General features: G+C 41.3%; 1 protein-coding gene and 1 pseudogene across 4 annotated transcripts; one reads left to right on the top strand and one right to left on the bottom strand.

Moving 5' to 3' along the window:
- The first annotated feature begins 4,225 nt into the window (after positions 1-4,225).
- On the top strand, positions 4,226-5,199 carry LOC121925337 (annotated as a pseudogene).
- Positions 5,200-12,513: 7,314 nt separating this feature from the next.
- Positions 12,514-26,473, bottom strand: RNASEH1 (ribonuclease H1). 4 transcript variants are annotated; one of them, XM_042444040.1, is made up of 9 exons: positions 26,350-26,473; positions 22,617-22,732; positions 21,502-21,573; positions 19,951-20,136; positions 19,329-19,428; positions 18,283-18,337; positions 17,646-17,730; positions 14,734-14,858; positions 12,514-12,982 (listed from the first exon to the last, which is right to left on the bottom strand). In XM_042444040.1, exons 1-9 carry the CDS (start codon positions 26,361-26,363, stop codon positions 12,896-12,898), a joined length of 840 nt encoding a protein of 279 aa, XP_042299974.1. In that variant the 5' UTR covers positions 26,364-26,473; the 3' UTR covers positions 12,514-12,895. The 4 variants fall into 4 exon arrangements, with proteins under 4 accessions (XP_042299974.1, XP_042299961.1, XP_042299967.1 ...); XM_042444027.1 differs by lacking the exon at positions 12,514-12,982 and adding an exon at positions 12,989-13,579; XM_042444033.1 differs by lacking the exons at positions 12,514-12,982; positions 26,350-26,473 and adding exons at positions 12,989-13,579; positions 25,473-25,908.

The raw sequence follows: 26,473 nt of genomic DNA, 5'->3' as shown, positions 1-26,473 counted from the left end.
GAGGGTTTTTTCCTGATTATGGCGTGATACACAGCGCCAGGAAAAGGCGGCCAGGAGCCGCCTCTCGTTGCTGCACAGTGGTACTGCAGCAACCAAATTGTGTGGTACCGCTGCGCAGCAAAAAAGGAGAGTGCAGAAGTGGCTCTTTTTGCAGCGCAACTGCGCTGCCCCAAAACGCCAGCAACAGTGTGATGACGTCACGGCTGTGCCGTGCCATTTGGACGCAGCGCAGGACATCATCGCTACGCATGCTGTCTGTATGGTGCTGCACAGCGGTGACGCCCTGGCCACGTGCTAAGGTTGTGTGGTGTGCGGTCGCTTCGCCCCCGGGCAACCCTAGCATGTTACCAGGACACCACAAAGCGGAAGTCTGTACCAGGCCTATATTACGGGTGGCATGCCAGATACTGACACATAAAATGGAATCTTCCACTCTCATGTGGTCTCTTTCAGGTCTATGATTCTATGATTTGAGCATCTGGTGTATCTTTGGAATGCAGTACCATTTTTTGAAGGTTTGTTGTGCACTGCTTCCTGCAGATTGTATGGAGGGATAGGCTGACTTCAGAAATAATCCAGTTTGACACCATTGTGCCATGACAGTTAAAGTAATGTCAAACTGGATTATTTCTGCAATGCAGATGCAGTCTTAGGGGCAATTCAGACTATGTTATAAACTGGTTTGCAAACCAGTTTAAAAGGGGGTTGTTCACACTTGCGCCACTTTTTCCCAACCCAAATTCTGGGAGTGCTGGCGCAAATATTTTGGAATCAGGGATTTCAGCACATCTTTTCAAAAGAACCGGTCTTTTTTTACCAGCTGCAAATGGGAACCTGCAGTTGATTCCAGGAAGGAGGGGTTAATGTGTAGGGGGAAGATCATGCCATCCCCTTTCTTCTCTCCCTGCCAGCCAAAATCAAAGCCATAGCCAGGGAGGGGGTTCTCCTGGAAACATCATTAGACAGTGTACCATAATAATAATAATAATAATAATAATAATAATAATAATAATAATAATAATAATAATTGACAGCTTATGCACATCTTTGCTATTGCATAGCCGCAGTAGACAGCACCTTTAAATATTGGCCTCATCGGTATGACAAAAGTGTGTATGATTTGCTTGACTTTTTTTAAACCCTATCAGTGGGGCTGGGAGTTAGGGGTCATTTTCCCCTCTTTCCCAAGAAATAAAAGCCGCAAGAGACTCTGTTCCCAAGTTGGTGCAGACTAATGCTCTCACACACATATTATATTGCATTTATACTCCACATTTAAACCTGCAGGGGTCTCTTGGCTGAGAGAGTGTGACTCCCCCGCGGCTAACCTATCCCAAGGGTTTCTTGCTAAGGGTTGTTCTGAGGGGCTTGCCATTGCCTTCCTTTGAGGCTGATGGAGGGGGATTCACCCAAACAGTGTGACGTAGATGCGTATCATTTGATTGACAGTTAAAAAACCATAGAAATTTGGCTCCATTTTAAATCAATATAAATGGTAATGTGAACTTCAGTAGGGTTAAATTGCCATGGACAGATTCAATCGAAGTAAATATAGTGGGAACTTTGATTTGTTATTGCATCATCAAATCTCTCCAGATCTACACAGCACAAAAATGCTAGTGTGAATGCAGCCCAGGTCTGGGTTTTTTCCCCCCCATGAAAAAGTTTCCCTAGGATATTTTGGCCTGTTCAGGCTCCAGTGCCACTAAAAGTCTTGTTTCTTTAGTCTTCTTCCAGTTGATGCATAAACCCCCTCAGACCTTCGGCTTTCTCTCCTGTTGGAAAATCTGTCATGTGAAGTGGTGCTTTTAGTTAAAATTAAATCTTCAAAAACAGTCAGTGAATCATCATTCCTCCTTGAGATATACGGTCATTTCTTTTAAATGCTTGAAATATTCTTGGTATTTTGTGACAATGGAGACAGAGGTCAGTGTGCTTCTCTGCTTCCTGACATGGAACTTAGAGTTCTCCATTCACTAGATGTTTGCAGCATTTTTAATTTGTATCTCAACAGGACTGCACATTTTAGGAAAGCTTGTAATCCTTTGGTACAGCGCAACAATCAGACGCCTTCTGTCTGCAGATCACTAGGCTTCTCCACCTTTCCCACCAGGCCAGACATCCTTAGCCATTTTCCACTCCCACCACTGTAGCCCAGATTGTTTCATGTGTCTGTGCACAGAGAAAAAGACTGCCAAGAAGAAAATAGAAATAAAGAGGGGAGAGGAGAAAAATGAGGAGAAGGAGAATGAAAAGGGGACCAATGTTGTTTTCATCACACCACCTTTGACTTTGGCCGCATCCTTCTCTGGCATGTGACTGTTGTAGGGGTATGCAAGACACAACACTCAAGGTTAGGGATGTGTGAGGAATCCCTCTTCTGTTTAAGACTTGGCAAGCTTGCCCTTCATGGATTGAAAGTGAAGAAGGTGCAGGAACTTTGGGATCCTCTTTTTGATAGACATGTGTGGATGCACAGGAAAGCATTTCAAATGCTTGCAAAGATTTCTTAAGTCCAGTTTAGTCAGTGTGTAAGAAATTGTTCTAGCAATGCATAATTTTTTTAAAGAAACATGCATGGGGGAATAAGGAAAGAAAGGGAGAGATCTCATCCTGAAAAACAGCGATGTTGTTCATGTCAATGAATTTGGCTGACTGAAATGGACATGGGAAAAGGAGGGTATCCAAGGATAGGGTCTTTCTAGATGTGCAGACTATTCTTTAGGATGGAAAAACTTTTCTGGCTTGTTATAGGGGGCAAAACAAATGACTTCAGAGTATTCTTAGCAGATTGGGTTTTGGCTATATCTGCAATATCATTGTGAGTAAAAGAGGAAGGTTCCTTCAGTGTTTGTGCTGATTTCACAGGAACACACGTGCCTTCATCTGCAGTGTAACAGGCAAAGCAGCTGTGTGGTCTTCCCTATGAAGCTTTATGTCATAGGTGGGAAAGTATAGATTGTGTGCTGCATGTAGCCCACCCCCAGGACCCCCAGAAGTAAAATATTTTTTTTTTCAAAAAAAGGGGAGAGGTGGCCCAAAATATGCTCTAGGGTACATGGGAGATGTTTGCACCATATTCTTGTTCTCTGGGACATTTTAGTCTCAGAAGGCTTTTTATAAACTGGAATTGACCGAGAAGAGAATTGTGGATGATAATGCAGGGAGCGTGGCCCTCCAAGGTTTCCTGGGGTTGGTATAGCCTCTTAACCTCCAATAATTGCCCATCCCTGCTTTATGCCATGGATGTTGATATTATAAAAGGGAATGATACTAGCAGAGTATGTCTTGCATTACCTATCCTCCAAGGAAGACCTCTCTAATGTCCTATGGACAGGACTGCACAGAAGGTATGAAGGCGAAAACAGAGTTACAGATGACTGAATTATCTGTTCAGTCAAGCAACCCACCCTTCCTCTTCATTTTTCATAGCTGTCTCTGCTGTAACTGTAACAGACATAGTGAGATGCTGTTGCTTTCCCTGGACTAGGGTGCTTGGCTCCAAAAATGTTAGTTAGGAGAAGTGGAAACACCTCTCTTTCCAAGCTTTATGACATCAGAAACATTGGAGCTTGCTTTATACTTAGTTGGGCCACTGATCCATAAAGCTTATTTTTATCTTCTCTGACTGGCTTCATAGAGCTCAAAATTCTGACTGATGCACAGGATGCCAATTGCTTTCTCAATATTTTCAGGATGGACACCTGTTGCCATGCAGTCTGATGCTGTACCTCACACTTTATTCCTAAGGTTTACTCCCAATTAAGCATGCATTTCTGCCAGCACCCCAGTGATTCCACCATGGCACTACTTTTCCATGGTAATGGAACTGCATATTTCTATGAGGCAAGAGGCTAAGTTAATGGCATCAATACTGCTGGGACAGAGGCTTTTTCCCATGTCAGACAGGCTTTTGCCAAGGAGCCAGAGTAAATGTGCCAATCCAGGAGCGTGGATGGTGTGTAACCAGCCAGGGAACACAACGCATCATCAAGAAGAAATAAAAAAAGGCCATAACTATTTATGGAGAGAGAGAAAGTAAAGTACACCTGAGAGGTTTTGTTTTTTTGCATCTGGCTGGCTGGGAGATGGCGCCCTGATGGTCCATAGGAGGCAGCTCATGTCAGGCTAGCAAAGGGCCTGAGTTCAACTAAATCCTCATGGCCTTTAGGAGAAACAACAGTATTGCGGGCACCTTCAGAACTAACAAATGTAAACTTTGCCCATGGAGGCTGCAGATGGAGTCAGAACGGCTGATTCTCCCATCAAGGGAGGGAGACTCAGAAGTGAGTCTGAATGGATTCTAGGTTACAGAGACTAGTGCAGCTAGAAGCATATCCTGGAAGTACCGGTCGTGAGCAGGGGTGGCTCAGAGTCCATGTACAATAGATTGTATGAAGAATCATTGTCACTGAATTGTTGGGCTCAGAGCCAACCATCTTGCCAGAAGCTGCAATAAGGAGCTGGGGTGACGCCTGGTGTCATTCTCAACCAGCTTTCTCGAACATGGCATAGTTGCAGACAAGCTTCAGAAGCATGAGTATGTAATTGGATGAGGGAGACCAAGATGTAGAAATAGCTATTACTCTTTGCATCCGCTGAATCTCCATAAAGAATTTATCGCAGGGAGGCAACTTCATATTCTGGGTCTCATGAGCAGAAAACTTGACACCACATCCTTGATGCCAGAAGCTGCACTCATCAAGGAGGCTGTTCCCACTTCTCTGGTTTGAGAGGAGCCAAAGGCAGCTGAAAGTTCAGGAGCAGCAGGTGCAACTGTTGTTGCTGCAAAGGCACAGAATCAGGATGTGATATGTAGCATATGCATGGAGAAAGTTTCTCAGAAGTCCATACCTTAGATCTCCTCTTTGGCGTTCTTCCCAACTCCACCCAGGCCTTTGTGTTGGCTGCATCTGGAAGTGGCATAAAAGTTGAGACTTTCACAGTATAATGATAAAGGGCTGTCGAGAGTGCAGCATCCCTTCCACTTATTTTATTGCCAACAAATGTTGGGTTTTTGAATTGGAAGAGAAAGAAAAACTGACTGACACTTTCAAGTCACAGACTAGCAAAATAAAGTGCAAATTCTTTGTCGGAAACAATGGCCACTGAACATTTAAATCAGAGTGTATCTACCTGCATGAGCCCCCTAGCAGTAGGAAGCTGGCCTTTAGGAAGATACTGATAGATATACTCTGATTTAAATAGTTGTTCCAAATCTTTGCTATTTTCTGCTAGTAGTTTGGTATCATCTGCCTATCTTAAACTGTCATTGTTTCTTCTTCCCATTTTCACACCTCCTTCCTCTGAGTTTAATCCAGCTTTATGTATGGTACATTCAGCATGCAAGTTAAACAGATAGGGGTGGCAAAAACTAATTGAAATTAATCTGAAAGAAGAGGAAGAGGAGTGGGAAAAACTAGAACTTGGAAAGGCAGCTATGAAGGAACTAGGCAATAGCCTCAAGAGTAAAGACCTATTATTGAACACCAAAGTCAGGATTGTCCATACCATTGTATTTCCAGTTTCTATGTATGGTTGTGAAAGTTGGACAGTGAAAAAAAATGATAAGAGAGTAATTTCAAATGTGGTACTGGAGAAGAGTTCTGCAAATACTAAGGACTCCCCAAAGGACAAATAAATGATTCCTAAAGCAATCAAGCCTGAACTCTCCCTAGATGCTAAGAGAACAGGCATACTTTGGACATATCATGACAAGCCATGATTCACTAGAAAACAACAGTAATGCTTGGCAAGGTGGAAAGCAATAGGAAACGAGGAAGACCACATTACAGGTGGATGGACTCAATCAAGGAAGCCACAGCCTTGAGTTTGCAAGACCTGGGCAGGGCTGTTGATAGAGTGACTTGGAGGTCTCATTCATCGGCTTGCCATAAGCCAAAGTTGACTTGATGGCAATCAACAATGACTCCCAGTGAAATGAAAGGGGTTGGAGTGGAATGGAATAATTCAGAAAAAATGTACCCCTCTTTGGTCCTCCCCCCCCATTTTTTCCATCTGTCTTCCAGCCTTCACTCTCCAGTCTTCCCTCCCACCATGCCTTGCAAGTTGAAGCTAAAAGGTACAAGTGAGTCTTGAAATCAGTCCATGGGAAGCCAGCTCTTTCTGATGACTGAAGCCAAAGATCCCCTCACTTCAGGGCATGTGTGTGCATTTGCTCGTGTGGCTTTTTCCTTTGATTTGGCTGCCACATAAGCAATCATGTGGAAAGCTGTCATCATCTTAGGCCTCCTTACAGAGAGGAAAAGTCGGGCAGTGTTATAGCCTTTCATCTAGCAGGAGAGAAATAGGGCAGGTTGCCAGTTTGTGCAAGACCTCAAGAATTTATTGCGCTTAAGGCTCAATCTATATACACACGCACATTGCCTTGAACATTAAATTCCAGACAGACACTGCTCACAGCAGGAGCCTAAGGAAACACCAAATGTTGCATCTTGGTGTTGTTGCCTTTTCCTCAATTATTTTTAATTCCACTCTTCACGTTCACGAATTTCCAAGCATATGCCAAGCACAGCTTGCCACATATCAAATGATTTTTATTTTGCTGGTGCATCCAAAACTGACACAGGGCAGGATCAGAAGTGATCAGCAGGATTTTTCTAAACTGCCTGCTCCCACGGATGCCTCCAGGCCTGCATTTTCTCCAGCTCCCCAGACGGCTGGAAACGCACCTCACGAAATGCTTGAGCAAATCAATTCTGAGTCAGAGGCTCCTCACAATACCCCCTTTAGTCCCTCAAGGCAAAACTGAAGGAATTTCTTCTAAGCTAAGCAGGCCAGAAGGCTGTCTGAAAAAGACAGATAGGCAGAGAGAAAATGAGCTCTAAAGGTGCAAGTAATGGAAGCTTTCTTAAAGCGTTCGGCTCAAGCTCCGAGAGCTGAGCAACAGCTATCTTTATCAGGCTGTCTGGCTTTTCAGGTCTCATAGCTCAGGTAAGGAAAGTTGAGGAGTGCTGTAGTCTCATTCAGGAGTTCTAGCTTTCACAACAGGAAGAAAGAGTCTTGTGGTAATTTAAAGGATAAGGCTTTGTAAACAAGAATCTATCTCACACAATGCCTGAAGTGTGATTCCAAGTATGTGGCTGATCTCCAGCCAGTGCATAGTCGGTGGAATGGATTCCCCTCCTTCCAGGACTGGCCCTACCTTTCGGCAGAGTGGGGAGATGCTAACAGCAGCAACCCCTGCCCTCTGGCTATTCTTGAGCCATTGATCAGAGGACAGAACTGTGTGTACCAGACCTGCCCAACTTGGCAGTAGGTAGGGGCCAAAATTAAAATAGGCTAAACTTCTTTGGGCTCACTTTCCAAGTAAAGGTGTAATTAATGATCAAACTATTTTGTAAATAAACCATATTATACTGGTGCCGCAGTGGTTAAATGGCAGTACTGCAGCCACTCACTCACAAATCATAAGGTTGCAAGTTCAATCCCAGCCAGGGGCTCAGGGTCGACTCAGGCGTGCACCTTCAGAGGTCACCAAAATGAGTACCCATCTTGTTGGGGGCAATTCGCTTACAGTTGTAAACTGCTTAGAGACTGCTTAGTGTGGTATGAAGTAGTATATAAATGAAGCTGCTATTGCTAAAAAAGGGAAATTTCAATTAATATTAATTACACTTATTAAGATGATTTATCATGAAAACACATTAATGTTAAAAAAGGACTTTGTTAAGTGGTACAGTACAAGTTTTAATACATTTTAAAGGTTTTCTCACGATTTACAGCATTTAGTTAATGGTACTTATTACACTTCTTATCAGCAATCAGTTTATCATAGTCTGGAATCATGTTTGAAATCAATATTTTCAAAATATCTTCCAAGTTTTCATTGCTCTTCTCTTCTCTCCTCTCATTTCCTTTCCCTTCTTTACTCTCTTTCTTGAGGGGCAAGCATTTGTTCTTCCTCCTCCTCCGCTACCTTTCCTCGAGAGAAAGCTGGGTGGCGAAAGAGCCTTGAAGTCATTCCATATCCTCGTGGGCTATCCAAAATCCTTTAGTGGGCAACAAGTGGCCCATGGGCCATATGTTGTGCAGAACTGGTGTATACTAAACAGCCAGTGCTGAGCCCCTTCTTATCTGTCCATCTATCGCCCATCTTTTCCCATCTTTTCTCTGTCAGAGGTCTGGTGCCACAATTAACTGCATTTCCAAGGATTCCCTAGCAATGAGCCAGGGCAGTTGAAGCAGTCTCAAACTGGATTATTTCTGCAATGTTTTTTGAACCTTAGTTATTCAAGTGTGCACATGCATACCAAGGGTACATGCACCTTTTTCAAATCAAGTGGGAATTTTGGAAGCTTGACATGCTGTTATTTACATATAAACATATCTTAATCCTACACACAATTACTGGGATGCTAATCTATGTCCAGTGTGGTAAATATGCAATAGGCTGTACCCTTATACAGTGTGGTGTATAAAGTGGTTGTCCAGCATGATGTAGACCAGGGTAGGCCATGGTGTAGATCAGCATGGCGTACACCATGGGAGACCAGAGTTTGAATCCTGGCTCGGCCATGGAAACCTACTGGGTGATCATGGGCAAGTCACACTCACTCATCCTCAGAGGATGGCAGTGGTAAGCCTCCTCTGAAGAAAACTGCAGAGAAAACCCTATGATAGGTTTGCCTTAAGGATGCCATAAATAGGAATTTTGAAGACACACAACAAAAACATTATACAAACATACCAGGGAGTAAGTCCCATTGTACTCAGTGGTACTTACTTCTGAGCAGATATGTATAGGACTGCTGTGTAAATCTCCAGATTGCACAGTATTGCAATACTGTAATACTGCATATCTTGATTAGATTCCCATTTTTAATCTGAACTATGTTGACATACACAAAAGCTTCAAACTAGAGGAGCTGAGCAGATTGGCAGAGTAACCCAGTCTTCTTTTACTGTACTTTAATGTAGCACGAAGCTGAGGAGGTTTGTTGGAACAGACTATATGGCACACAAAGTTTTGCCCTGTACAACCCCAGCATATAGCACTCTGGGCAGCTGCCTCCCTCTGCCTAATGGTAGAACTGGTCCCCATTATAGCTTCACCTTCTCTCAGTGCATATGAAGTGCTAGGGAAGAGGGTAGCATCAGGAAGACCCATATCCTGGAAAGAGCTAGCAGAAGTAAGAGTCTGCTCCAAGTTCTTCAGTTATACAGGTTTGGAGAAATCCTATGGGAGAGGAAGGAAAAATGGCATGGTACAGAGGTATTCCATGAGCCTCAACCAGTTACCTTCTAGCTACTACACAAAATATACAGACCAGACTATCTTTGGTGGCCTATTGTCTCAAGCACTGGAGCCCTCAATGTTGGAGCATTGGAGAATACAAGTTACTAACTTGAACAGTGTCCCTGCCCATCTCCTTGCTACTTGACACCTAGTCCATCTGATACGACAGTGAAATTTTCTACTTAAGGATTATTAGACATTTTTTACTCTCCCCGTTTAATACTAAGCCTATGCAAAATCAGCTGAAACACAGGAATTACAGAGGCTAATATTATACCAATGCAACCCATTCCCTATTTTGTAAATGAAGACTATGAAGTGTACCAGGACTGGGGGGAAATGCTGCAGTTACTCATAGAAAATAACCCTCTAAGCAAAGGTCAAAACTAGTCCACTAGTCCAGAGTATACCATTCATGGCAATTGTACAGTATCTATGTTTCTTCCTGTTCATACTTTCATACTGATGCCAATGCAACATCTCCTCCTCCTGGTAAAAGAAGCAATAACCTCAGCAGAAGGGGAGAAGCTCTGGGAGGCAGTAGTTCACGAAAGAAAACATCTGCTGTATATTCTGAGCCATCACCTCCCAGGGAGATCAGCAAATGACTTTTGCCTTGTAAGTTCAAGGAGAGAACAACCAACACACCATATTAGCTGATGGATGAAGGGGAATATGAATAGAGAACTGGTTATGAGAGGAGGTCATTAATAATCTCAGGAGAACCAGAACACTGTCAAAGTCAAACTGCAGGACACCCAAGACCTTAAAAGTCTTTCTTGGCTCTCTTGTACACTTTCACGGAGATAGGGCTATTCCTTAATTGGATGTGTGGGACACATCACCTTAAAAATAAAATTTGTATGCAGCAGTGGTTCCATGCTTCTTTTACAAGGCTAAATTGTTACCACAAAACTACAATTCCAACAACCATATTGTTGTAATACGTTTATTAAGCCAACCAAAAAGACAGAAAAGTCTTCTTGCAAGCTTTTTTAAAAAATCAATTTCATGAACAATCATTATCATATTATTATTATCAGAGAAGTATTGTGTAAGTTTTTATATGTGTGAGAGTAAGGACTATCACCCAGGGAAAATCAGGGGTTTAACCAGCAATTAACTTGTGAAAACTGCACAATCGCAATTAAAAATTTTCACACACATCACACTTAAAGAGCCATTATCCCGCAAATAATGAGGGAATAACCAGGCAATAAACAGCAACAAATCATTCATGGGATTTCCCCATGATTTGTTGCTGTTCATTGCCAGTTTATTCCCAAGATAATGGCACTTTAATGTCGACATTGTGTGAAAATCTTAACAGCAATTTTCATGGGTTAATCACTGGTTAAACCCCCAATTTTTCCTGTGTGATAAAATCCTATGACTAAAAAGTCAAATAGCTGACATACTGTCTTGAGATGTTACTGGTGAATGGGTCAGTTCACTATCAAAGCCAGTGCTGCCACAAAAAGAATGCTCCACCTTGGCTGTGCAAGATCACTCCTTGACACCTTCTTCCAACACCATCAGTCACAATAACTTTGTGTAACTAGGTCACATCCTACTATGAAGTATGTTTTTGTTGTTTGTTTTGGTCCTAATATCGAGAAGTCATACAGGAAAGAATGCAGTTCATTATTTAGAGCTATGAGGTTCTTTTGTGTAACATGACAGCAAACTGGGAACCAGCTTGAATACTTCTAGAGTAGCACAAGATGGTTCATTTCTTGTTCCTCGTACTGTTTTCATATGCCACATCTGCACTGAGGATGAAGTTATGTTAGAATTCATATTTCAGAGCAGCAATTGGCTGATGTACCCCACATACATAATAAAATTGGGGTGTGGTGGCTGAGAAGGGGCTTTTACTATTTATGGAGTAAGAAACGCCAGATGCCAAAGCTGGGTTCAGAAAAGGGAGAGGTATTATATATTGCAAAATACACTGGATAAGGAATTTCAGAAGAAAATCAGCTTGTGCTTTAGATTATAGCAGGGGTTCCCAACCTGTGCTCCAAGGAGCCCTTAGGGCTCTGCATGCACTTCCCAGATGCTCCTCAGCCATTCCAGGAAAATGAAAGAAATAAAAATTTAATGAAATTAAAGAATAAGAATACTGTATATTATTATATATACACTCCTAAACACCATTAACTTGTAAGACATAGGGTAGGTCTCTTAGGGGCTCTGCTATAGAAAGAAAATATGGTGCTAGATGAGAGTTTTGCAAACACTACAGACTGCCAAAAATAAATGGTTCCTAGAGCACATCAAGTCTGAACTCTCCGTAGAAACTAAGATGACTAGGCTGAGACTGCCATACTTTGGGCATATCATAAAGCATGACTCAGTAAAAGAGATAATTCTTAATAAGGTAGAAGGCAATAGAGAAAGAGGGAGACCACACTATAGGTAGATTGATTCAATCAAGAAAAGCCATGGCCCAATTTTCAAGCAAGACTGTTGATAACAAGGTCACTTGGAGATCACTCATTCACAAGGTTGCCATAAATCAAAGTCAACAACTTAGAGGAAATATCACATAGGCCTTAATGAAAACAGAAATGCAATAAAAGGACAATCATTTTGTATAAGCATTGTGTATTAGAGAAAAGATAAATAAATCAGTCAGCTGTTGTGTAAGAAGGGGACAATTTCCCCACACCACTGCAACCTCCTGTGCACCCCAAAAGCCTGCACCAGAGATAGGAAGACTTGCTAAACTGGTTTCAAGGTGCTGGTGAGGGGGAAATAATCAAAATACCATCATGGCAGAGGTACTGTGCCAATGCCACACTGGAATTAGGCCACTGCATTTTCACCAATAATATGTACCTAGAATTAGGGATGTTAAGCCTCTTCACTCACTGCTTTCACATGCAAGGACAAACAATTTTGGAAATTTTCTTCCTGCTGGAGGAAACTACAAGAGGATTTGTGCATATTTCTAGCTTCAAGACTATTGCAAAAATAAAAATTTGTGCAAAACCTTAGGGTGCACAAAATATTATTTTCTGTGAACATTATACAAGTTTTTAAAAAATTGCTGCAACATTTTTTCCCCGCAAAGAAGTCATCAAATGCAAAACTGGGTGCTTTAATGTGTCAAGACTGTTACTCAGAGGATGAGAAAATGCACAGAATTTTTTTCATCCCTATGTCACAAGCACCTGTTTTCTGCTCATCCTGTTTCTGGGTTGTTATTTGCCCTATTATAGCGTCTGTGCAGTCATCGAGAATTAAAATACAAAAATGAAACACTTTATTTCAGAACTCACAGTAGGAAATACATTGTTGTCCAAGTAATTACTCCTTTACAAAGTTTATACAACCCTTTCCATTCATAAAGTAAAACACATAAGAGATTTTGTAGCAGCACACTGTAGAAAGTAAGATCTGAAAATCTGACGGAACTGGATTTCTTCTTCTTTTTTTAAAACCAAATCTTTGAAACACTTTTGAAAATACTTCTTTAGAACAAGAACAAATAATCACAACCTTCTCCTGATTTTTCAGAAAACTGTAAATTCAACAAAGTCATATTAATCTGAAAAAAAATCTGTTTAATGGGGGATTTTACTCCTCCCATTGCCCCAGAATCCAGTGGAATTTTCTAGCTATAAAATGCTAAGATGAAGACTTTCCAGCTCCTTGTCTTGCTAGTTGATCAGCTGCTTCATTTCCTGTAAAGCCAGCATGACCTGGAACATGCATCTGTTGATCATAAGAATCCAAGTTAATTACTAAAAGTGCTCAACAATCTGCATCTATTATTTACAATATCAGAATTTCAAATTCCCAAGCTAATAAGAGCACCTGGCTGCATCCGCACTATAGAAATAATCCAGTTTGACACCACTTTAACTGTCATGGCTCAATGTTATGGAATTCTGGGAATTGTAGTTTTGTGAGATATCTAGTCTTCTGTGTCAGAGAGCTCTGGTGCCACAACAAACTACAATTCCCAGTATTCCATAGCACCAAGAAATGGCATTTAAACTCGTGTCAAACTGGATTATTTCTGCAAGGCAGATGCAGCCTCTGAAACCTAGTCACTTTTCCATTTCTCTTCATGTAATGTTTGAAATTATGAAACAGAAATTAAAATGAAGAATTTAATAATACTTATTGCCAACATCTTCACCAGGAAGTAGAAACCCAATGCTAGCATTCTCTAGAATTAGAGCTGAAAGGGGTTCTGCAAGTTAGCGATCCCACACACCGCCAGCTCAGTATGGGAACTCCAGCTAGAGCATCCCCATCAACTAGCTGTTCAGCCTGACTGCTACCATCTCTCCAGGAAACTGATTCCTAAGAAATATGAGAAAACATCAGGATGCATTATTTTCCTTCTTTTGAATAAGACACATACATATCACCAGCAACCCAAACAGTTTGCCTTGACCCAAATCTAATACTGCACTCAGGAAACAATGCCACTGCAACAGCCTTTTCCTGCCTTTTCTTTCCCCCTGAAGTTTTTTGTGTAGCCTGAAACTAATCTGGAGCGGTTTGAGGGGTTTCTTAGACCTCAAGGAAAAGTTTTGCAATTTTATAAAACAAATGTTGCATTTATTAGATAAATTAAAGGAAAGTATGGTTATGTATGTGATATACATAGCTGGCCTTTCAGATCCATGGGGGTTCCATTCCAGACCTCCCTCCCCCCCTGCAGATGCAAAATATTGTAGGACGTCAAGCCCTATTCTTCTCAATAGCAGCACAATGTGCACAGATGCGTGTGCACAGCCACATGCACGAACCACCATTGAGGATGCTCCAATCCGCAGATGGCAAGCCCACAGATAGAACAGAAAGGATCGACTGTAGTACAGTTAACACAATAAGTGATCTGTTAGGTGAGTGAGAACATGGAATGCTGAAGGAGCCCTGTGACAGACTGAGTGCTTGAATAGGATGTTTAAAATACTGGTGTGTATGACAGTGAGTCAGTGAGAGGTATGAGTAAGGGGTAGGGATCACAAACTAGAGAAGAGACAGTGAAAAGCTGAGAGACAACAGTGAAGGGAAAGAGTATGTTTTGGTATAATTAGGTTCAGCTAGGATTATGAGAAGACAGTGAAAGCGTTAGTGAGATGTATTGGTGTCACTAAGGACTCTGATGAGTTTAGAACCTGAGAACAACTAAGCCTTGAAATTCAGAAACTATATGCTTCTGTTAACTGCTTGCTGAACTTCTGTTTAACAAATTATTACTGTAATATACATACGTGGCTGTGGGACACCACAATAGTTATTGGAATGATTAAGTGCAGACACACAATACATGTGGTACATGGTGGCAACAATTATTCATTTGTGGTGGATAATTCTGATGCCAAAATAGTGGGATAAGTGGATATCCCCATGGCCTCTCAATGGATTTATGCCCAAACTTTGTTAGATTCATGTTTTAATAATGTTTATGAGTTATTCAGTCAAATTTTTCAAGCCTCATTACTTACCCATTGGATGTCCATGCCTTCTGAAAGTTTAGCAAGCCTTTCAAAATCTTCTTTGTTTATTACTTCTTTTCCTGTACTAGTTTTCCAACCATTAGCTTGCCAGTTTGGAACCCAACTTGTCATACCTATTTAAAAGTGATTTATTTTCAGACTAGCAATAACTCTTGTATTGGTTTTATTTTATTTCTAAACTATCAAAAAGCCATCCAGTCAAGCAAAGTTAGTTGGCAAATCTTGTGACAGTGTGAAAGTGAGGGGGAAAAGCCAAAGTGCACCCTCTCTTGGTCCCAGTTCTGTTATCTATAACATATTCCCTAGTGAATAACATTTGCTACCTTTACTTAAATGGAAATACTGAAAAGGAAACAAGCGCATTTTTATTCTTGTTTGCCAGGTCTTAAATTACTAGACCTATGTAGAAACATTTACCTATAGCATACATTATATATTATATTAAATTCCTATGGTTTGTTCATTACAAATCACTTCAAGATTCTTGCATATAATATCATATGAACCGCTTGCTAGATTGTCAGTACTGAGGGCAAATAACTAGTGTTAGTAAATCTTTTAAACGTAAACTACTTTTTTTGAAGAAAAAAACATCGAAAAATCCTTCCTCCTTGGATTCCACTGTACTGGAAAACTATTGGCCAATCTCTATTATCCCCTTTTGGGGCTAAGTGTTGGAATGTGTAGTGGACTCCCAGACCCAGACATTCCTGGATGAAACAGATTAGATCCATTTCAATCTGGCTTCAAATGTGATCATCGGATGGAGACAGCTTTGGTTGCCTTGGTAGACGACCAATGCAGGGAATGAAGATGCGGGTGAGTGTGTCCCTGTTGGTTTTGATGCCACTTTCAGCAGCTTTCAGTACCATCAACCATGGTATCCTTCTGGGATGGAGCTAGGGGGTACTGTATTATGGTGGCTCTGGTCTTTCCTGGAAGGGCAGATTTTGAAGGTGTTCCTGGAGGATGCCTATTCTGTTAAAATGCTTTTGATGTTGCATAGCGTGAGACAACACGTCAATGTTTGGCACCAGATTTTTCACCTTCATGACTGTAGTCAGCAGCTTGTGAGCTGGAGAAACCTCTCTCCCTTTCTCAATGAGCAAAGAGACACTGTAAACGTCTCCGAGATGAGGCTTTTACTCATAGAAGAAAATGCCACTGTGTACAACAATATATACAACGACACCATCCACACTAGTAACAACCCACTCTAAGGTAAAATGCTCATCACTACTCTAGCAAAGACTCCGTGAGTCCTACTAGGCCTTGCCTCTCCCTCTGGGGTCACAAAGGATCCAGCCACCCTGCCTGCCTGACTTTTCAGACTGGCAGCATCCTACAGTACTTTACAGCACTTGTTGACTATATTTTTGATGTCACTTCCTGTTTAAATGCCTAATCATTATGGCTCACAGTAACCCTTTTATGCCTGGTTAGTATTAAAACCCACATTGTACATTTTCCTTGGGGCTCTAAGCTCTATATTCCAACATATTCAACGCCCTGGCTATTATCCTGCAGTGTCCCTCAGGCTCAGTTCTGTTCCCCCCCTGCAGTTTAATATTTAAATGAAACCGCTGGGAGAGGTCATCTGGAGTGTTGGGGTTCAGTGTCATCAATATACTGATGACACACAACTCTATCTCTCCTTTCCATTTGGCTCCACTCCCCATGAAATCTCTTCTTCACAGCTTGGGTATGCTTTTGGATTTGGATCTGAACCTGGATCACCAGGTTTTGGCTGTGGCCAAGAATGCATGCACACAGTTAAAACTAGTTTCCCAGCAGAAAAGGAGCTGAGCATCTTAACATTGGGTAGCTCCGCTCACTTGGCTCCTGATAGGCAGGGAGAGAAAAACAAAGGCCAGGGGCCTGATCCCACCTCCATAGGCAGAGCGACCCCTAGCAGCCTCAGTCTTCTTCCTGCCTAGCTCCTGGTAGGACATGCCTTTGGTTGGTTTCAACCAAACCCTTTCTACATTTGGATCAATACCTTCGGCTAGTGTGTCAGGTGCACCCATTCCCTGAAATGTCAGGTCTGGTTTCAGTGAGCCATACCTTGATTACATCCTGTTTGGACTGCTGTAACGTGCACTACGTGCAGCTGCCTCCAGAAACCTCAGTAGATCCTAAATGTTGCGGCCAGGGTCCTGACCAGGGTTGGATAAAGGGATCATGTGACACCCCACCCCCAAGTTGAAACAGCTGAATTAGCTACTGGTCCATTTCTGGGCAGAATTGCTGGTTTTCACCTTTAAAACCCTATATGGCCTGGGTCCAGACTATCTGAAAGACGGTATCTCCTTTTGGAAACCAGGGTGTGCATTGAAATCTGCAGGGAAAGGCTTTCTTGTCATCCCACCCCTTTGTGGGTGTGATTGTTGAGGACCTAGGAGAAAGCCTTCTCTGTGGCTGTTTCCAGACTGTGGAACTTCCACAGGAGGCCTGGTTGGCTCCATCCCTCCTGTCTTTCCGCCTTTATTTAGGCAGGCTTTTGAATGCAAGTATGGAGTTGTAGCATGTGAAGTGCTGTGCTATATGTATGTGTTAACTATGCACACACACACACACACTATGTTTCAAATATGTTTGAAATGTTTTCAGCATTTTGGCTGTTTTAATAATGCTGATATTTAATTCCTTTTTAATTTTTGTAAATTAATGTTTTGGCTGGATTTTTAAACAAATTATTGTAACCCGTCTTGGTCCCATTTTGGGAGAAAGGTGGGATATAAATGCAATAAACTAATAATAAACAAACTATTAATCTCAAGTTCTGCTACACCATCCACAACTATTATTAAATATATATCTTATACCCCTTATTATCCTTTAGAATGTCTGTATAACATGTGTTTTGCTTTATTATTATTCTCCAATAAGCAACTACTTACCATTAATGGTGAACTTGCTGTCAGTATAAATAACCAGTTTCTTAATATTTTGACTCTTTGCTTGTTCTACTGCTTTGCAAGCAGCCTGGAAAAAAAAAAACACACACACACACACATTTAGACAATAAATCTCAGGCAGGAGGTTTAACAGATTGGTACTAGCTTTAAAATAGTAACACATCAAATTAATGTAATTCAATTCTAGCAAAGGACAGTGTTTATCAAGAGGTATGTTGCCTTTGGGAGAAAGGTGGGATGTAAATCCCTTAAATAAATAGATAAAATATAATATACAGTCACTCCTTGAAACTTGCAGGGGATCCATTCCAGACCCCCTCCCGCGAGTTCCAAATCTCGCACATATTCAAGCCCCATAAGCCTGAATGGGGCGCGGGCGCCCCCCATTAAAGTTAATGGCACTTGCCCCTCCATGGATTTTCATGTCTGTGGACTTGGAGGGGGGACTGTAGTATGTCCAAGCTACTTCAGAGACAATGCTAAAAATAAATGAACCAGTTGCCATCTCTGGTTCAACTCACTAAAGCCAAGATTAGATTGCTACTCAAACTATGGCACGGAAGCAACTTGATCTTGCAAATTTTGTATTCAGTTTTGTGTTGTTTTTAAAAAAACGTACATGTATTTCAGCTCTCTGATTAGTCTGCCGCCCAGGAAGTCTCTCACTACTATTTCTGTGGAAGACAAAACATAGAGAAAGGGTTGAAAATACAACTTTTTTTTTGGGGGGGGGGGATGACTAATTATTAAACTAGTTATACATGTTATACATCGTGGATGTGTTCCTTGACACTAATTTTTTAATATACACAATGGCTGTCCATGGATTGCTATGAAGTATCATAGTAGGCTAGACAATATCTAACTTCTATTTTCATATTTTAAAAAAATACTATTATTCTGCCATCATCCTGATTCCCATATATAGTAGACTGGCATATTAGTTTCTTAATAGTTTCAGATTAATGTACTTCACAATGTTATCCACTCTAACATGGAGAGCAATCCTCTAAAATCTAGGATCAGATTAAACATTTATGTTGCTGGACTCTAACTCCTTTCTGTTTGCAGAAAAAAAATAGTGAAACAGTCCAGGATGTTGATGCCAAGAGTGGTCCCAGGAGAGGCCTACAATTGATACTCCATTAAACCATAAACTCTTGTCCTGGAGGTCCCAGTACTAGAAACCTTATAAAATTTGCACAGGGGAACTTAGGTAGGAATCAGCCATCCATCAATCGCCAAGCCAATTTTCTACTGATTCTTCAACTGCAGTCTTTCCTGTCCCTGAGCAACCTCTGCCACAGATGTATGACAGCTGTCATAAGTTACATATGGCAGCTGCCCCATTGCACTAGATCCATAAATTGTCCTACTTTTTCTTCTTTGCAAATAGGCACAACTCTTTGTACTAGAATGAATAGCCTAAGAAGGTAAGATCACACACCTACAATCATTTACTATGGGGCAGCAGAAAGACTAGCTCTGGAGAACTGGGTAATAAGTTTTAGCGCATTCACTAGGTGATCCTGTCTTCTGAGATGATGATGACTCTTCTCAATGGACAGAGAGAAAATCACCCAGTGTCTGTACCACAGAGTAGTGACAAATAGGGAGAATTATTCTGGTTGCATGTTCCTGAACAAACATTTTTATCTTACTTACAGAGGATGGCCAGGTCCCCAATATACACCAGTTCCAGCACGTGCTTTACGTCGCCCATTACTTGAGCAGCAGCCATCTGTATAAACAACTGCATAATCTCCTACAAATGCAGAATTTTATTTGCAATTCAGTTTATTTGGATTTCCAAAAGAAGTCAAACATGTCCCCCCCCACTAAGTTCCTTTGTTAGATATAGATTCGAAATAGAATTGTGATCCTCCCACACAAAATAGCTAAGATATTTTAATTTCTCCGTAAATTGGCAAAACCACCTTGGGAAAATGTTTGATTTATTATCTAATTTTTCAGGTTTTTGCCATGATAAAATTGATTCTTAAGGGAATGAAAAGTGAATTAAGAATCTGACTAAATTTTTCCCTTCAAGATTCATTTTTAATATGAGGCCTTTCACTTAACCCTCATGCCAAATACTAACTGTATTTTCTCACTTTTGTTCCTTGCTTGCTCTGGTTGTTCCTTTGTGTCTTCACTATAATGAAATTTAAATTGTCACTACCTTGTGGTGTGGATAGCTTTTTCTTAATATTAAATTCCTTTACAATACTTAAAATACTCTGTATGCTGTGTATATTAGTCACTGGCTGCAAACAAAGGTACTTACCCATATAGGAGAATTTCTCTTTGTTCTCATATGGGAAGTCAGTGTATTTTACACGTTTTCTCTCACTTTGGTTTTCTGAAGGCTGTTCATAAGGTCTCTTGTATGCACTATAACCTGACGAAGATGTAGTAGTGTGATTCCAGTCACTGTTATTTCTCTGCCTTCTATAAGAACCACCACTGTCATCTTGGGAAAACACAAGGTTACACTAATGTCAAATTAGAAATACAATGCAACATTTATGCCGCAAAAGTATATCCCATTCATTTCAATGGATCTACTCTTTATAGGACTGACATTGGATAGTGTCTGGCCTGTGGAATGTGCACATTTCCTTAAATATACAGGTGTACCTCAGTTAACAAATCCTCTGCAAAGGGGCTACTTTTTATGAAGTTTTTTTATGCGAAACCAGTCCCCCACTTCTGTCTACCTGAACAGTTTTTATTTTGTTTGTTTGTTTTGCAGTATTGGCATTGGAGAAAGGCTGACTTTCAGAGTTGGGCTGCAACACTGTGTCTGCAATAAACAGTGCAATAAAGCTTCATCTGCAGAATAGGATTTAACTCTGTGTGTGTGTGCTCACATACAACAGGCAAGGTAAACAGCAGCCTCCAAAATTACATACTGAGCATGTGTGAAAGATTGGCTTGCTTCACCAGCTACCCTGGCATATTGAAAGAGCATGGATCTGTAAGTTTTGCCATCAAGATGGAAATCATAAGAAAAGTGGAGGCTGTTGGGGGGGAGGGGGGCTCCATTTTGGAAGAAGCTTTCAAATGGTCTCTAGAAGACTCAAAATGTTTTTGTTTACTTGACCAGGTTGTTTAATTTCCTATGTGCATAATGTTAGTTTTGAACAAAATGTTTGCTGAAATATATTGAACTCCTGTTGTTTTCCATGGTGCAGGAACCTAGCCCTATTCTTACCATGTTATTTCTATCTCTGGTACCAAAGATTCTGTTAAAGTAGTAAAGCCCAAGAATACATCTACTTTGTTAACTGAGGTTTGCCTATAGTAGGGCTATTTCTCATTTTTATACTAATGTGCAATATGTATTAAGAAAGATAATTTGCAAATTTAGAGAAAAAAATAGCAAGAAAATAGTAATAGCACACCAAAAAAGCAACATTTGATCTAACACTAAATTTTTAATCCCACTGAAAATGTTTCAGTGTAAGCAACCTGGTAACCTTTTGATGAAACAATACTTCTTACTGAAGGATTTGTTTTTTCTACATTTATCCCTTCCCCCCATCTCCAAGCATCCAGTTTATGGCATTATCCCCCACCCCACCAAACCTCATCTGGAAAATGAAGCAAGGACCCCAGCAATTCAACAGTGACACTGAAATGCCAATGCATATATTTCTAAGAAATGCTAGGTTAAACTAGATTGAGAGGTGGTCAGGCTGTACTTTAGTAATGCAAAGCAAGTTAGAAAAGCTCCAAAAGCCAAAGCACAAGATGGAGAGGGAGCAGGGAGTGCAGCACAGCAGATCATGCATCTCCTACAAACACTATGTACTAAGACAAGTGTAGGGAGCACCTTCTGTAACAGGCAATGATGAATCGTCAGGATGCGTTGTATCTGCATGACTTGCATCCCCTGCCAATGTGCCTAGTCCAAAAGGAACATAATGTATTATACAACAGAGAGGTTCCCACAAGGACAACATCCTACTGTTCTAAGTGAACCTCTCACAGCAAGCGATCAACAAGAACTCAAGCCCTTGTAAGTGCAGATTACTCACAACTATAGCCTGACAACATGTCTCCTCAGAAATAAACTCAACTTGAGTTTATATGCCTTTACTTCAAAGGAAGTATATACAGTAATGCAATCATTGTTGCCTAGTTTCTCAAAAATAGCACAATTTAATGTGATCATTCCCAATATCTATCAGCATCTAAGAATCTTAAAGATGTCAGCTGAAAGCTTTCTTATATAAACCAAAGGAAGAAAAGGCTCTTTTCCCAAGATGTGTCAGACCATGTCACCCACAATGAAGTATGGCATGAAGTCTAGGAGGTGTTACAAACCGCCACTGCTCTTTGCTCCGCGAGGGAGTCGCAGCATACAAACCGCGCGACTCCCTCGCGGAGCAAAAAAGAAGCTCCAAAATGGAGCTTCTTCCTGCGGCGCCGTTATGATGTCGCGAGACGCCCATGGCGCACCCGCGACGTCATAACCGCCGCGACCCGTTGTGACGCTATGCCAAGACGTAAAAATGGCGGCGGCCGTGTGGAATGGCCGCTGCCATTTGTCACGACTGAGTCGTGATAGGGAAAGGGGGTCTAGAAGAGAGCCCCTTTTTAAAAATGGGACGTCCTGAGGACGTCCAAATGGCAGTCTAAACCGCCTAGGTTTGCTTTATTCTTTCAGATATAACTTTTGTTGTTACTATTAAGATAAATACATCCGTTTTACTAAACAAACAAAAAAAACAGAAGTGAGATCCTAAGTCTATCAGAATAGTTATCAACTTATAACATTATAAGCTGGACTGAGCTACAGGCCTTTTGAAGGTGAAACCAGACATTTATTCTATGTGAATTTCCTTTGATAACAAAGACTTTACTAAGCAACACATGTAATATATCCATGCTATTTATCAGATCACTTCTCTAATTATCCCAAACAGATCTTCTTTGAATGCTCACCTGAGTAAGATGATGCTGGTGCCCCACCGTTTACAAAGGCCCAAGCCTCCTCTTCCGTCTTAAATTTTTTAAAACTGGCATACTGGTATCTGTGAACTTGTTCGTTACATTCCTCCCTACAGAAACGATAAAAAGTGGTAAAGATAATGCTATTGATTAAATTCTAGTACATCTTATTCTTGGAGTAGTTTGGTCCTCCTTAACTTCCACCACCAGCAATTGTAGAAAGACTGACTTGTATCCCAGGATCATGGGAAGGAAACTTCTCATTCTTCCTTCATCTGCCACCAAATTCAAATCCACCCCAAGACTCCCTAAATTGTAAGAATGGTCCAAAACACACTGCAGAAATAATCTAGTCTTGTATCATTTTAACTGCCCAGGGTAAGTGCTAGATAATCCTGGGAATTGTAGTTTATTGTGGCACCAGTGCTCTCTGACAGAGAAGGCTAAGTGCCTCACAAAACTACAGTTCCCAGAATTCCCTGACACTGAGCCAGGGCAGTGAAAGCAGTCTCAAACTGGATTATTTCTGCAGTGTGTTTAGGATCAATGTCTTCGTAATCAACATGAACTGGTTCTTGGAAGTGGCTGAATGAAGAAGGGGAAAGAGAAAATTTTCAATGCAAATATCCTAGTCATCTCAGGATTCAACTTACTTCCCTTACCTAAAGGAGGCACCACAGGCTTCAGCACAGAAATCCAAAATGGAAAGAAGTCCTGCGCCTGCCTCCCATTCTCTCCTTCCTTAAACAGGGGCAACATAGGACACAGATGAACAACTATCAGAGTTTGTAATTCCATATAGGTGCCCTATAATTTCTATTGCATGTAGTTTCTTATGTCTATTGCATGTAGAAACTCAAGAAGTATTCTACTTGTAAATGCATCTTTATTGTTTTAACTTTCCATTACCTAAGTATAGGAAGGAGGGGAGGGGATGCTTTTAAAGTTGTGAGCCACCTTGGGAAACAGAATCAAAAACCATGCTATAATCTTTAAATACATGTCTCAAAGATAATTAAGATAAGTTTGAAATTGCATGTTTCAAGAGTGTTGGGCTAGGACTGGAGGAGTTCCAGGTTAAAGCCCACAGGGTTAGCTGTGAACCTGACCAACCCTTGGTCCACCAGGTTAACCAACCTGGCAAATCTGTTGGCAGAGGACAAAAAACCCTTTCTTTGGACTACAACTTCCAACTTCTTTACCACCTCAGGCTGATGGTAGGATAAAATAGGAAGGGAGAGAGATCGCGTTTGCTTCCTTGAAGAAAAGGTGGGATACAAACTAAGGGTGCAGCTGCACAGCAGAATTAAAGCCGTTTGACACCACTATAATTGCCACGATTCCATCCTACAGAATCCTGGGAGTTGTAGTTTGGTGAGGTATTCAGGCTGGTCTGTCAAGAGAGCTCTGATGCCTCTTGTTGTTGTTGTTAACTGCCCTTGAATCTACCTTGATTCATGGAACCCTGTACATGAGACATCTCCAAGACTCCCTGTCCTGCACTGCTCTGCTTTGGTCCTGAAGGCTCAGGCCCATGACTTTGACTAAGTCAATCCATCTAGCATGGGATCTTCCTCTCTTTCTGCTGCCCTCAACATTCCCCGGCATTGCTGTCTTTTCTTTTCTAGTGAGTCATGCCTTCTCATGATGTGGCCAAAGTAAAACAGCCTCAATTATATCATTTGGTTTCCAGGGAGAGTTCAGGTTCAATCTGTTCAAGGGCCCATTTGTTTGTCCTTTTGGCTGTCCATGTTATCCTTAGCACTCTTCTCCAGCACCACATCTCAAATGAGTTATTATTTCTGTCGGTTTTCTTCACTGTTCAGCTCTCACAAACGCACATGGCACATGATGCAAAAACATGGAGGGCTTCCTTAGAAATCCAGTGCTCTCTGCCTAAGGAAGGAGCTTGTTGTGGTTTCACAAAGGAGTGAGATAATGGATCTCAAGAGAAGCATCTCTTTTTGTCTTGCTAATGAAATTTAACCCACACGGCTGAATTAATGTCCCTCCAACAACATCTGAACTGAGAACAGCCACATCTTGACAAAACCAAAGGATCTTCCTAATTTCCCCCCCTCTTGTATAATTTTTAAGTAGAGCCAGCCTGGTATAGTGGTTTCAGTGCTGCTGATCCTCATTTATTAATACAGTGCCATCAATGTGCATGAGTCAGCCTGGCATAGTGTTTTGAGCATTGGACTATATTGGAGACCAGGGCTTGATTCCCCGCTTGAGCATAAGAACCCCACTGGGCGATCTTGGGAAAGTCACACTCTCTCAGCAATGGCAAACCTCCCCTGGATAAATCTTGCCAAGAAAAACCCATGGTGGGTTCACCCTAGGGGTCACCGTAAGCGGAAACGACTGGAAGGCAAAACAACAACAAATGACTTTAACACCTTTGCCTGGCGAAGAAACCAGCGGAGCTTTGAAAGCTTGCAACATTATTATTATTATTATCATTTATTTGTAAAGCGCTGTAAGTTTACACAGCACTGTATGTAAAATAGAAGAAAATAAATAAAATAAAATGGACCTGCCAGTGGTATATATTCTAGAAAACAGAATATAATACAAAATTGAAAGACAATATCATTCAGCAAAAATATACGAATGATCAACAGATTAAAATAAACATCAAATAACAATCAAGTAATGCCTGGGAACGCAACATGGATTTTGTGCATTGTGACTGACTCAATAAAGGTATCCCTGTTTTGTGGATTTTTGATGATTGGTACAAGGGAAACATGTCTTCCCAAAGGTTACTATAATAATATTGTAACAATATTACTGTATTATTGTAATAATACTGTACTAACATACACTCTTTTTGTCTAAATGTACATTGTGATGGAGAATACCACGGCTTGTATCCTGCTGCCTCACCAAACGACAAACCCCTGGGTCCTCCTATGGTCAGGGCAGTTAAAAGTGGTACCAAACCACCTTATTCTGCAATGTGGAAACACCTAAAGTGTAATTAAAAACAAAATGGGACCAAGTAGCGTAGGCAGTGGTTTGAGTGCTGGAACTATTGTAGAGGGTAGATTTAAATTGGAATTTTACTTCGCTTGGGAGTCGAAAATTATAGTATTGAGGGCAAAGTTTGTCAGGATGAAGGATTCAGGTCCTTAGCTCTGGAATGCAGCAACACTGAAGTGGCTCCTGCTTTAACCCAAATAATAGGAGACAGTAAAGGGAAACATATAGATAATAGTTTCATTGATGGATACTCATGAGGGGTAAGAAACACCTATTAGGTGTAATGTCTGAACATATAATGCATGGAAGGAGGTGCATGCATTCATTTTATATGCAACCAATGAAATGCGACTTGTCCTTTTGTTATAAAGGGCTGACTCACTTGGGAATCCAGGCCCCCAGAATTTGGGATCAATCTTCCTCTGTGGCAAAGTAAGCGATGTTTTCCTTTCCAAACGGCTCCTGGTCTCTCTGTAACCTCTGGTTAAAATGTGGTTTTAAATTAACCCACAACACCAATGGCTCTGGAAACCAGGGTTTTATTCCCAGCTCAGCCAGGGAAACCCCCTGGGCGACCATGGGCAAGAAGTCACACTCTCTCAGCCTCAGAGGGTGCCAATGGCAGAGGGAACTTGCCAAGGAAACCTTGTGGCAGTCTTGCCTTGGGGCCCCCTTAAGCTGGAAATGACCAGAAGGCACAGAACAACAAGGCGGGCTTTTAAAACAGAGCCGTTTTTACCTTGTTGTTTCCATTGTTCCATGGCACTCACGTTTTTAGAATTCTTATTGTGAGCCGCCTTGGGCCCCTCAGGGGAGGAAAGGCGGCATAGAAATTAAATACACAAACAAATAAACAACAACAA

This window comes from Sceloporus undulatus, chromosome 1, assembly GCF_019175285.1.
Source record: "Sceloporus undulatus isolate JIND9_A2432 ecotype Alabama chromosome 1, SceUnd_v1.1, whole genome shotgun sequence".
Taxonomy (NCBI): Eukaryota; Metazoa; Chordata; class Lepidosauria; order Squamata; family Phrynosomatidae; genus Sceloporus; species Sceloporus undulatus.
Note: the sequence above shows the minus strand (reverse complement) of the source record. Positions and strands in the feature narration are given on the sequence as shown.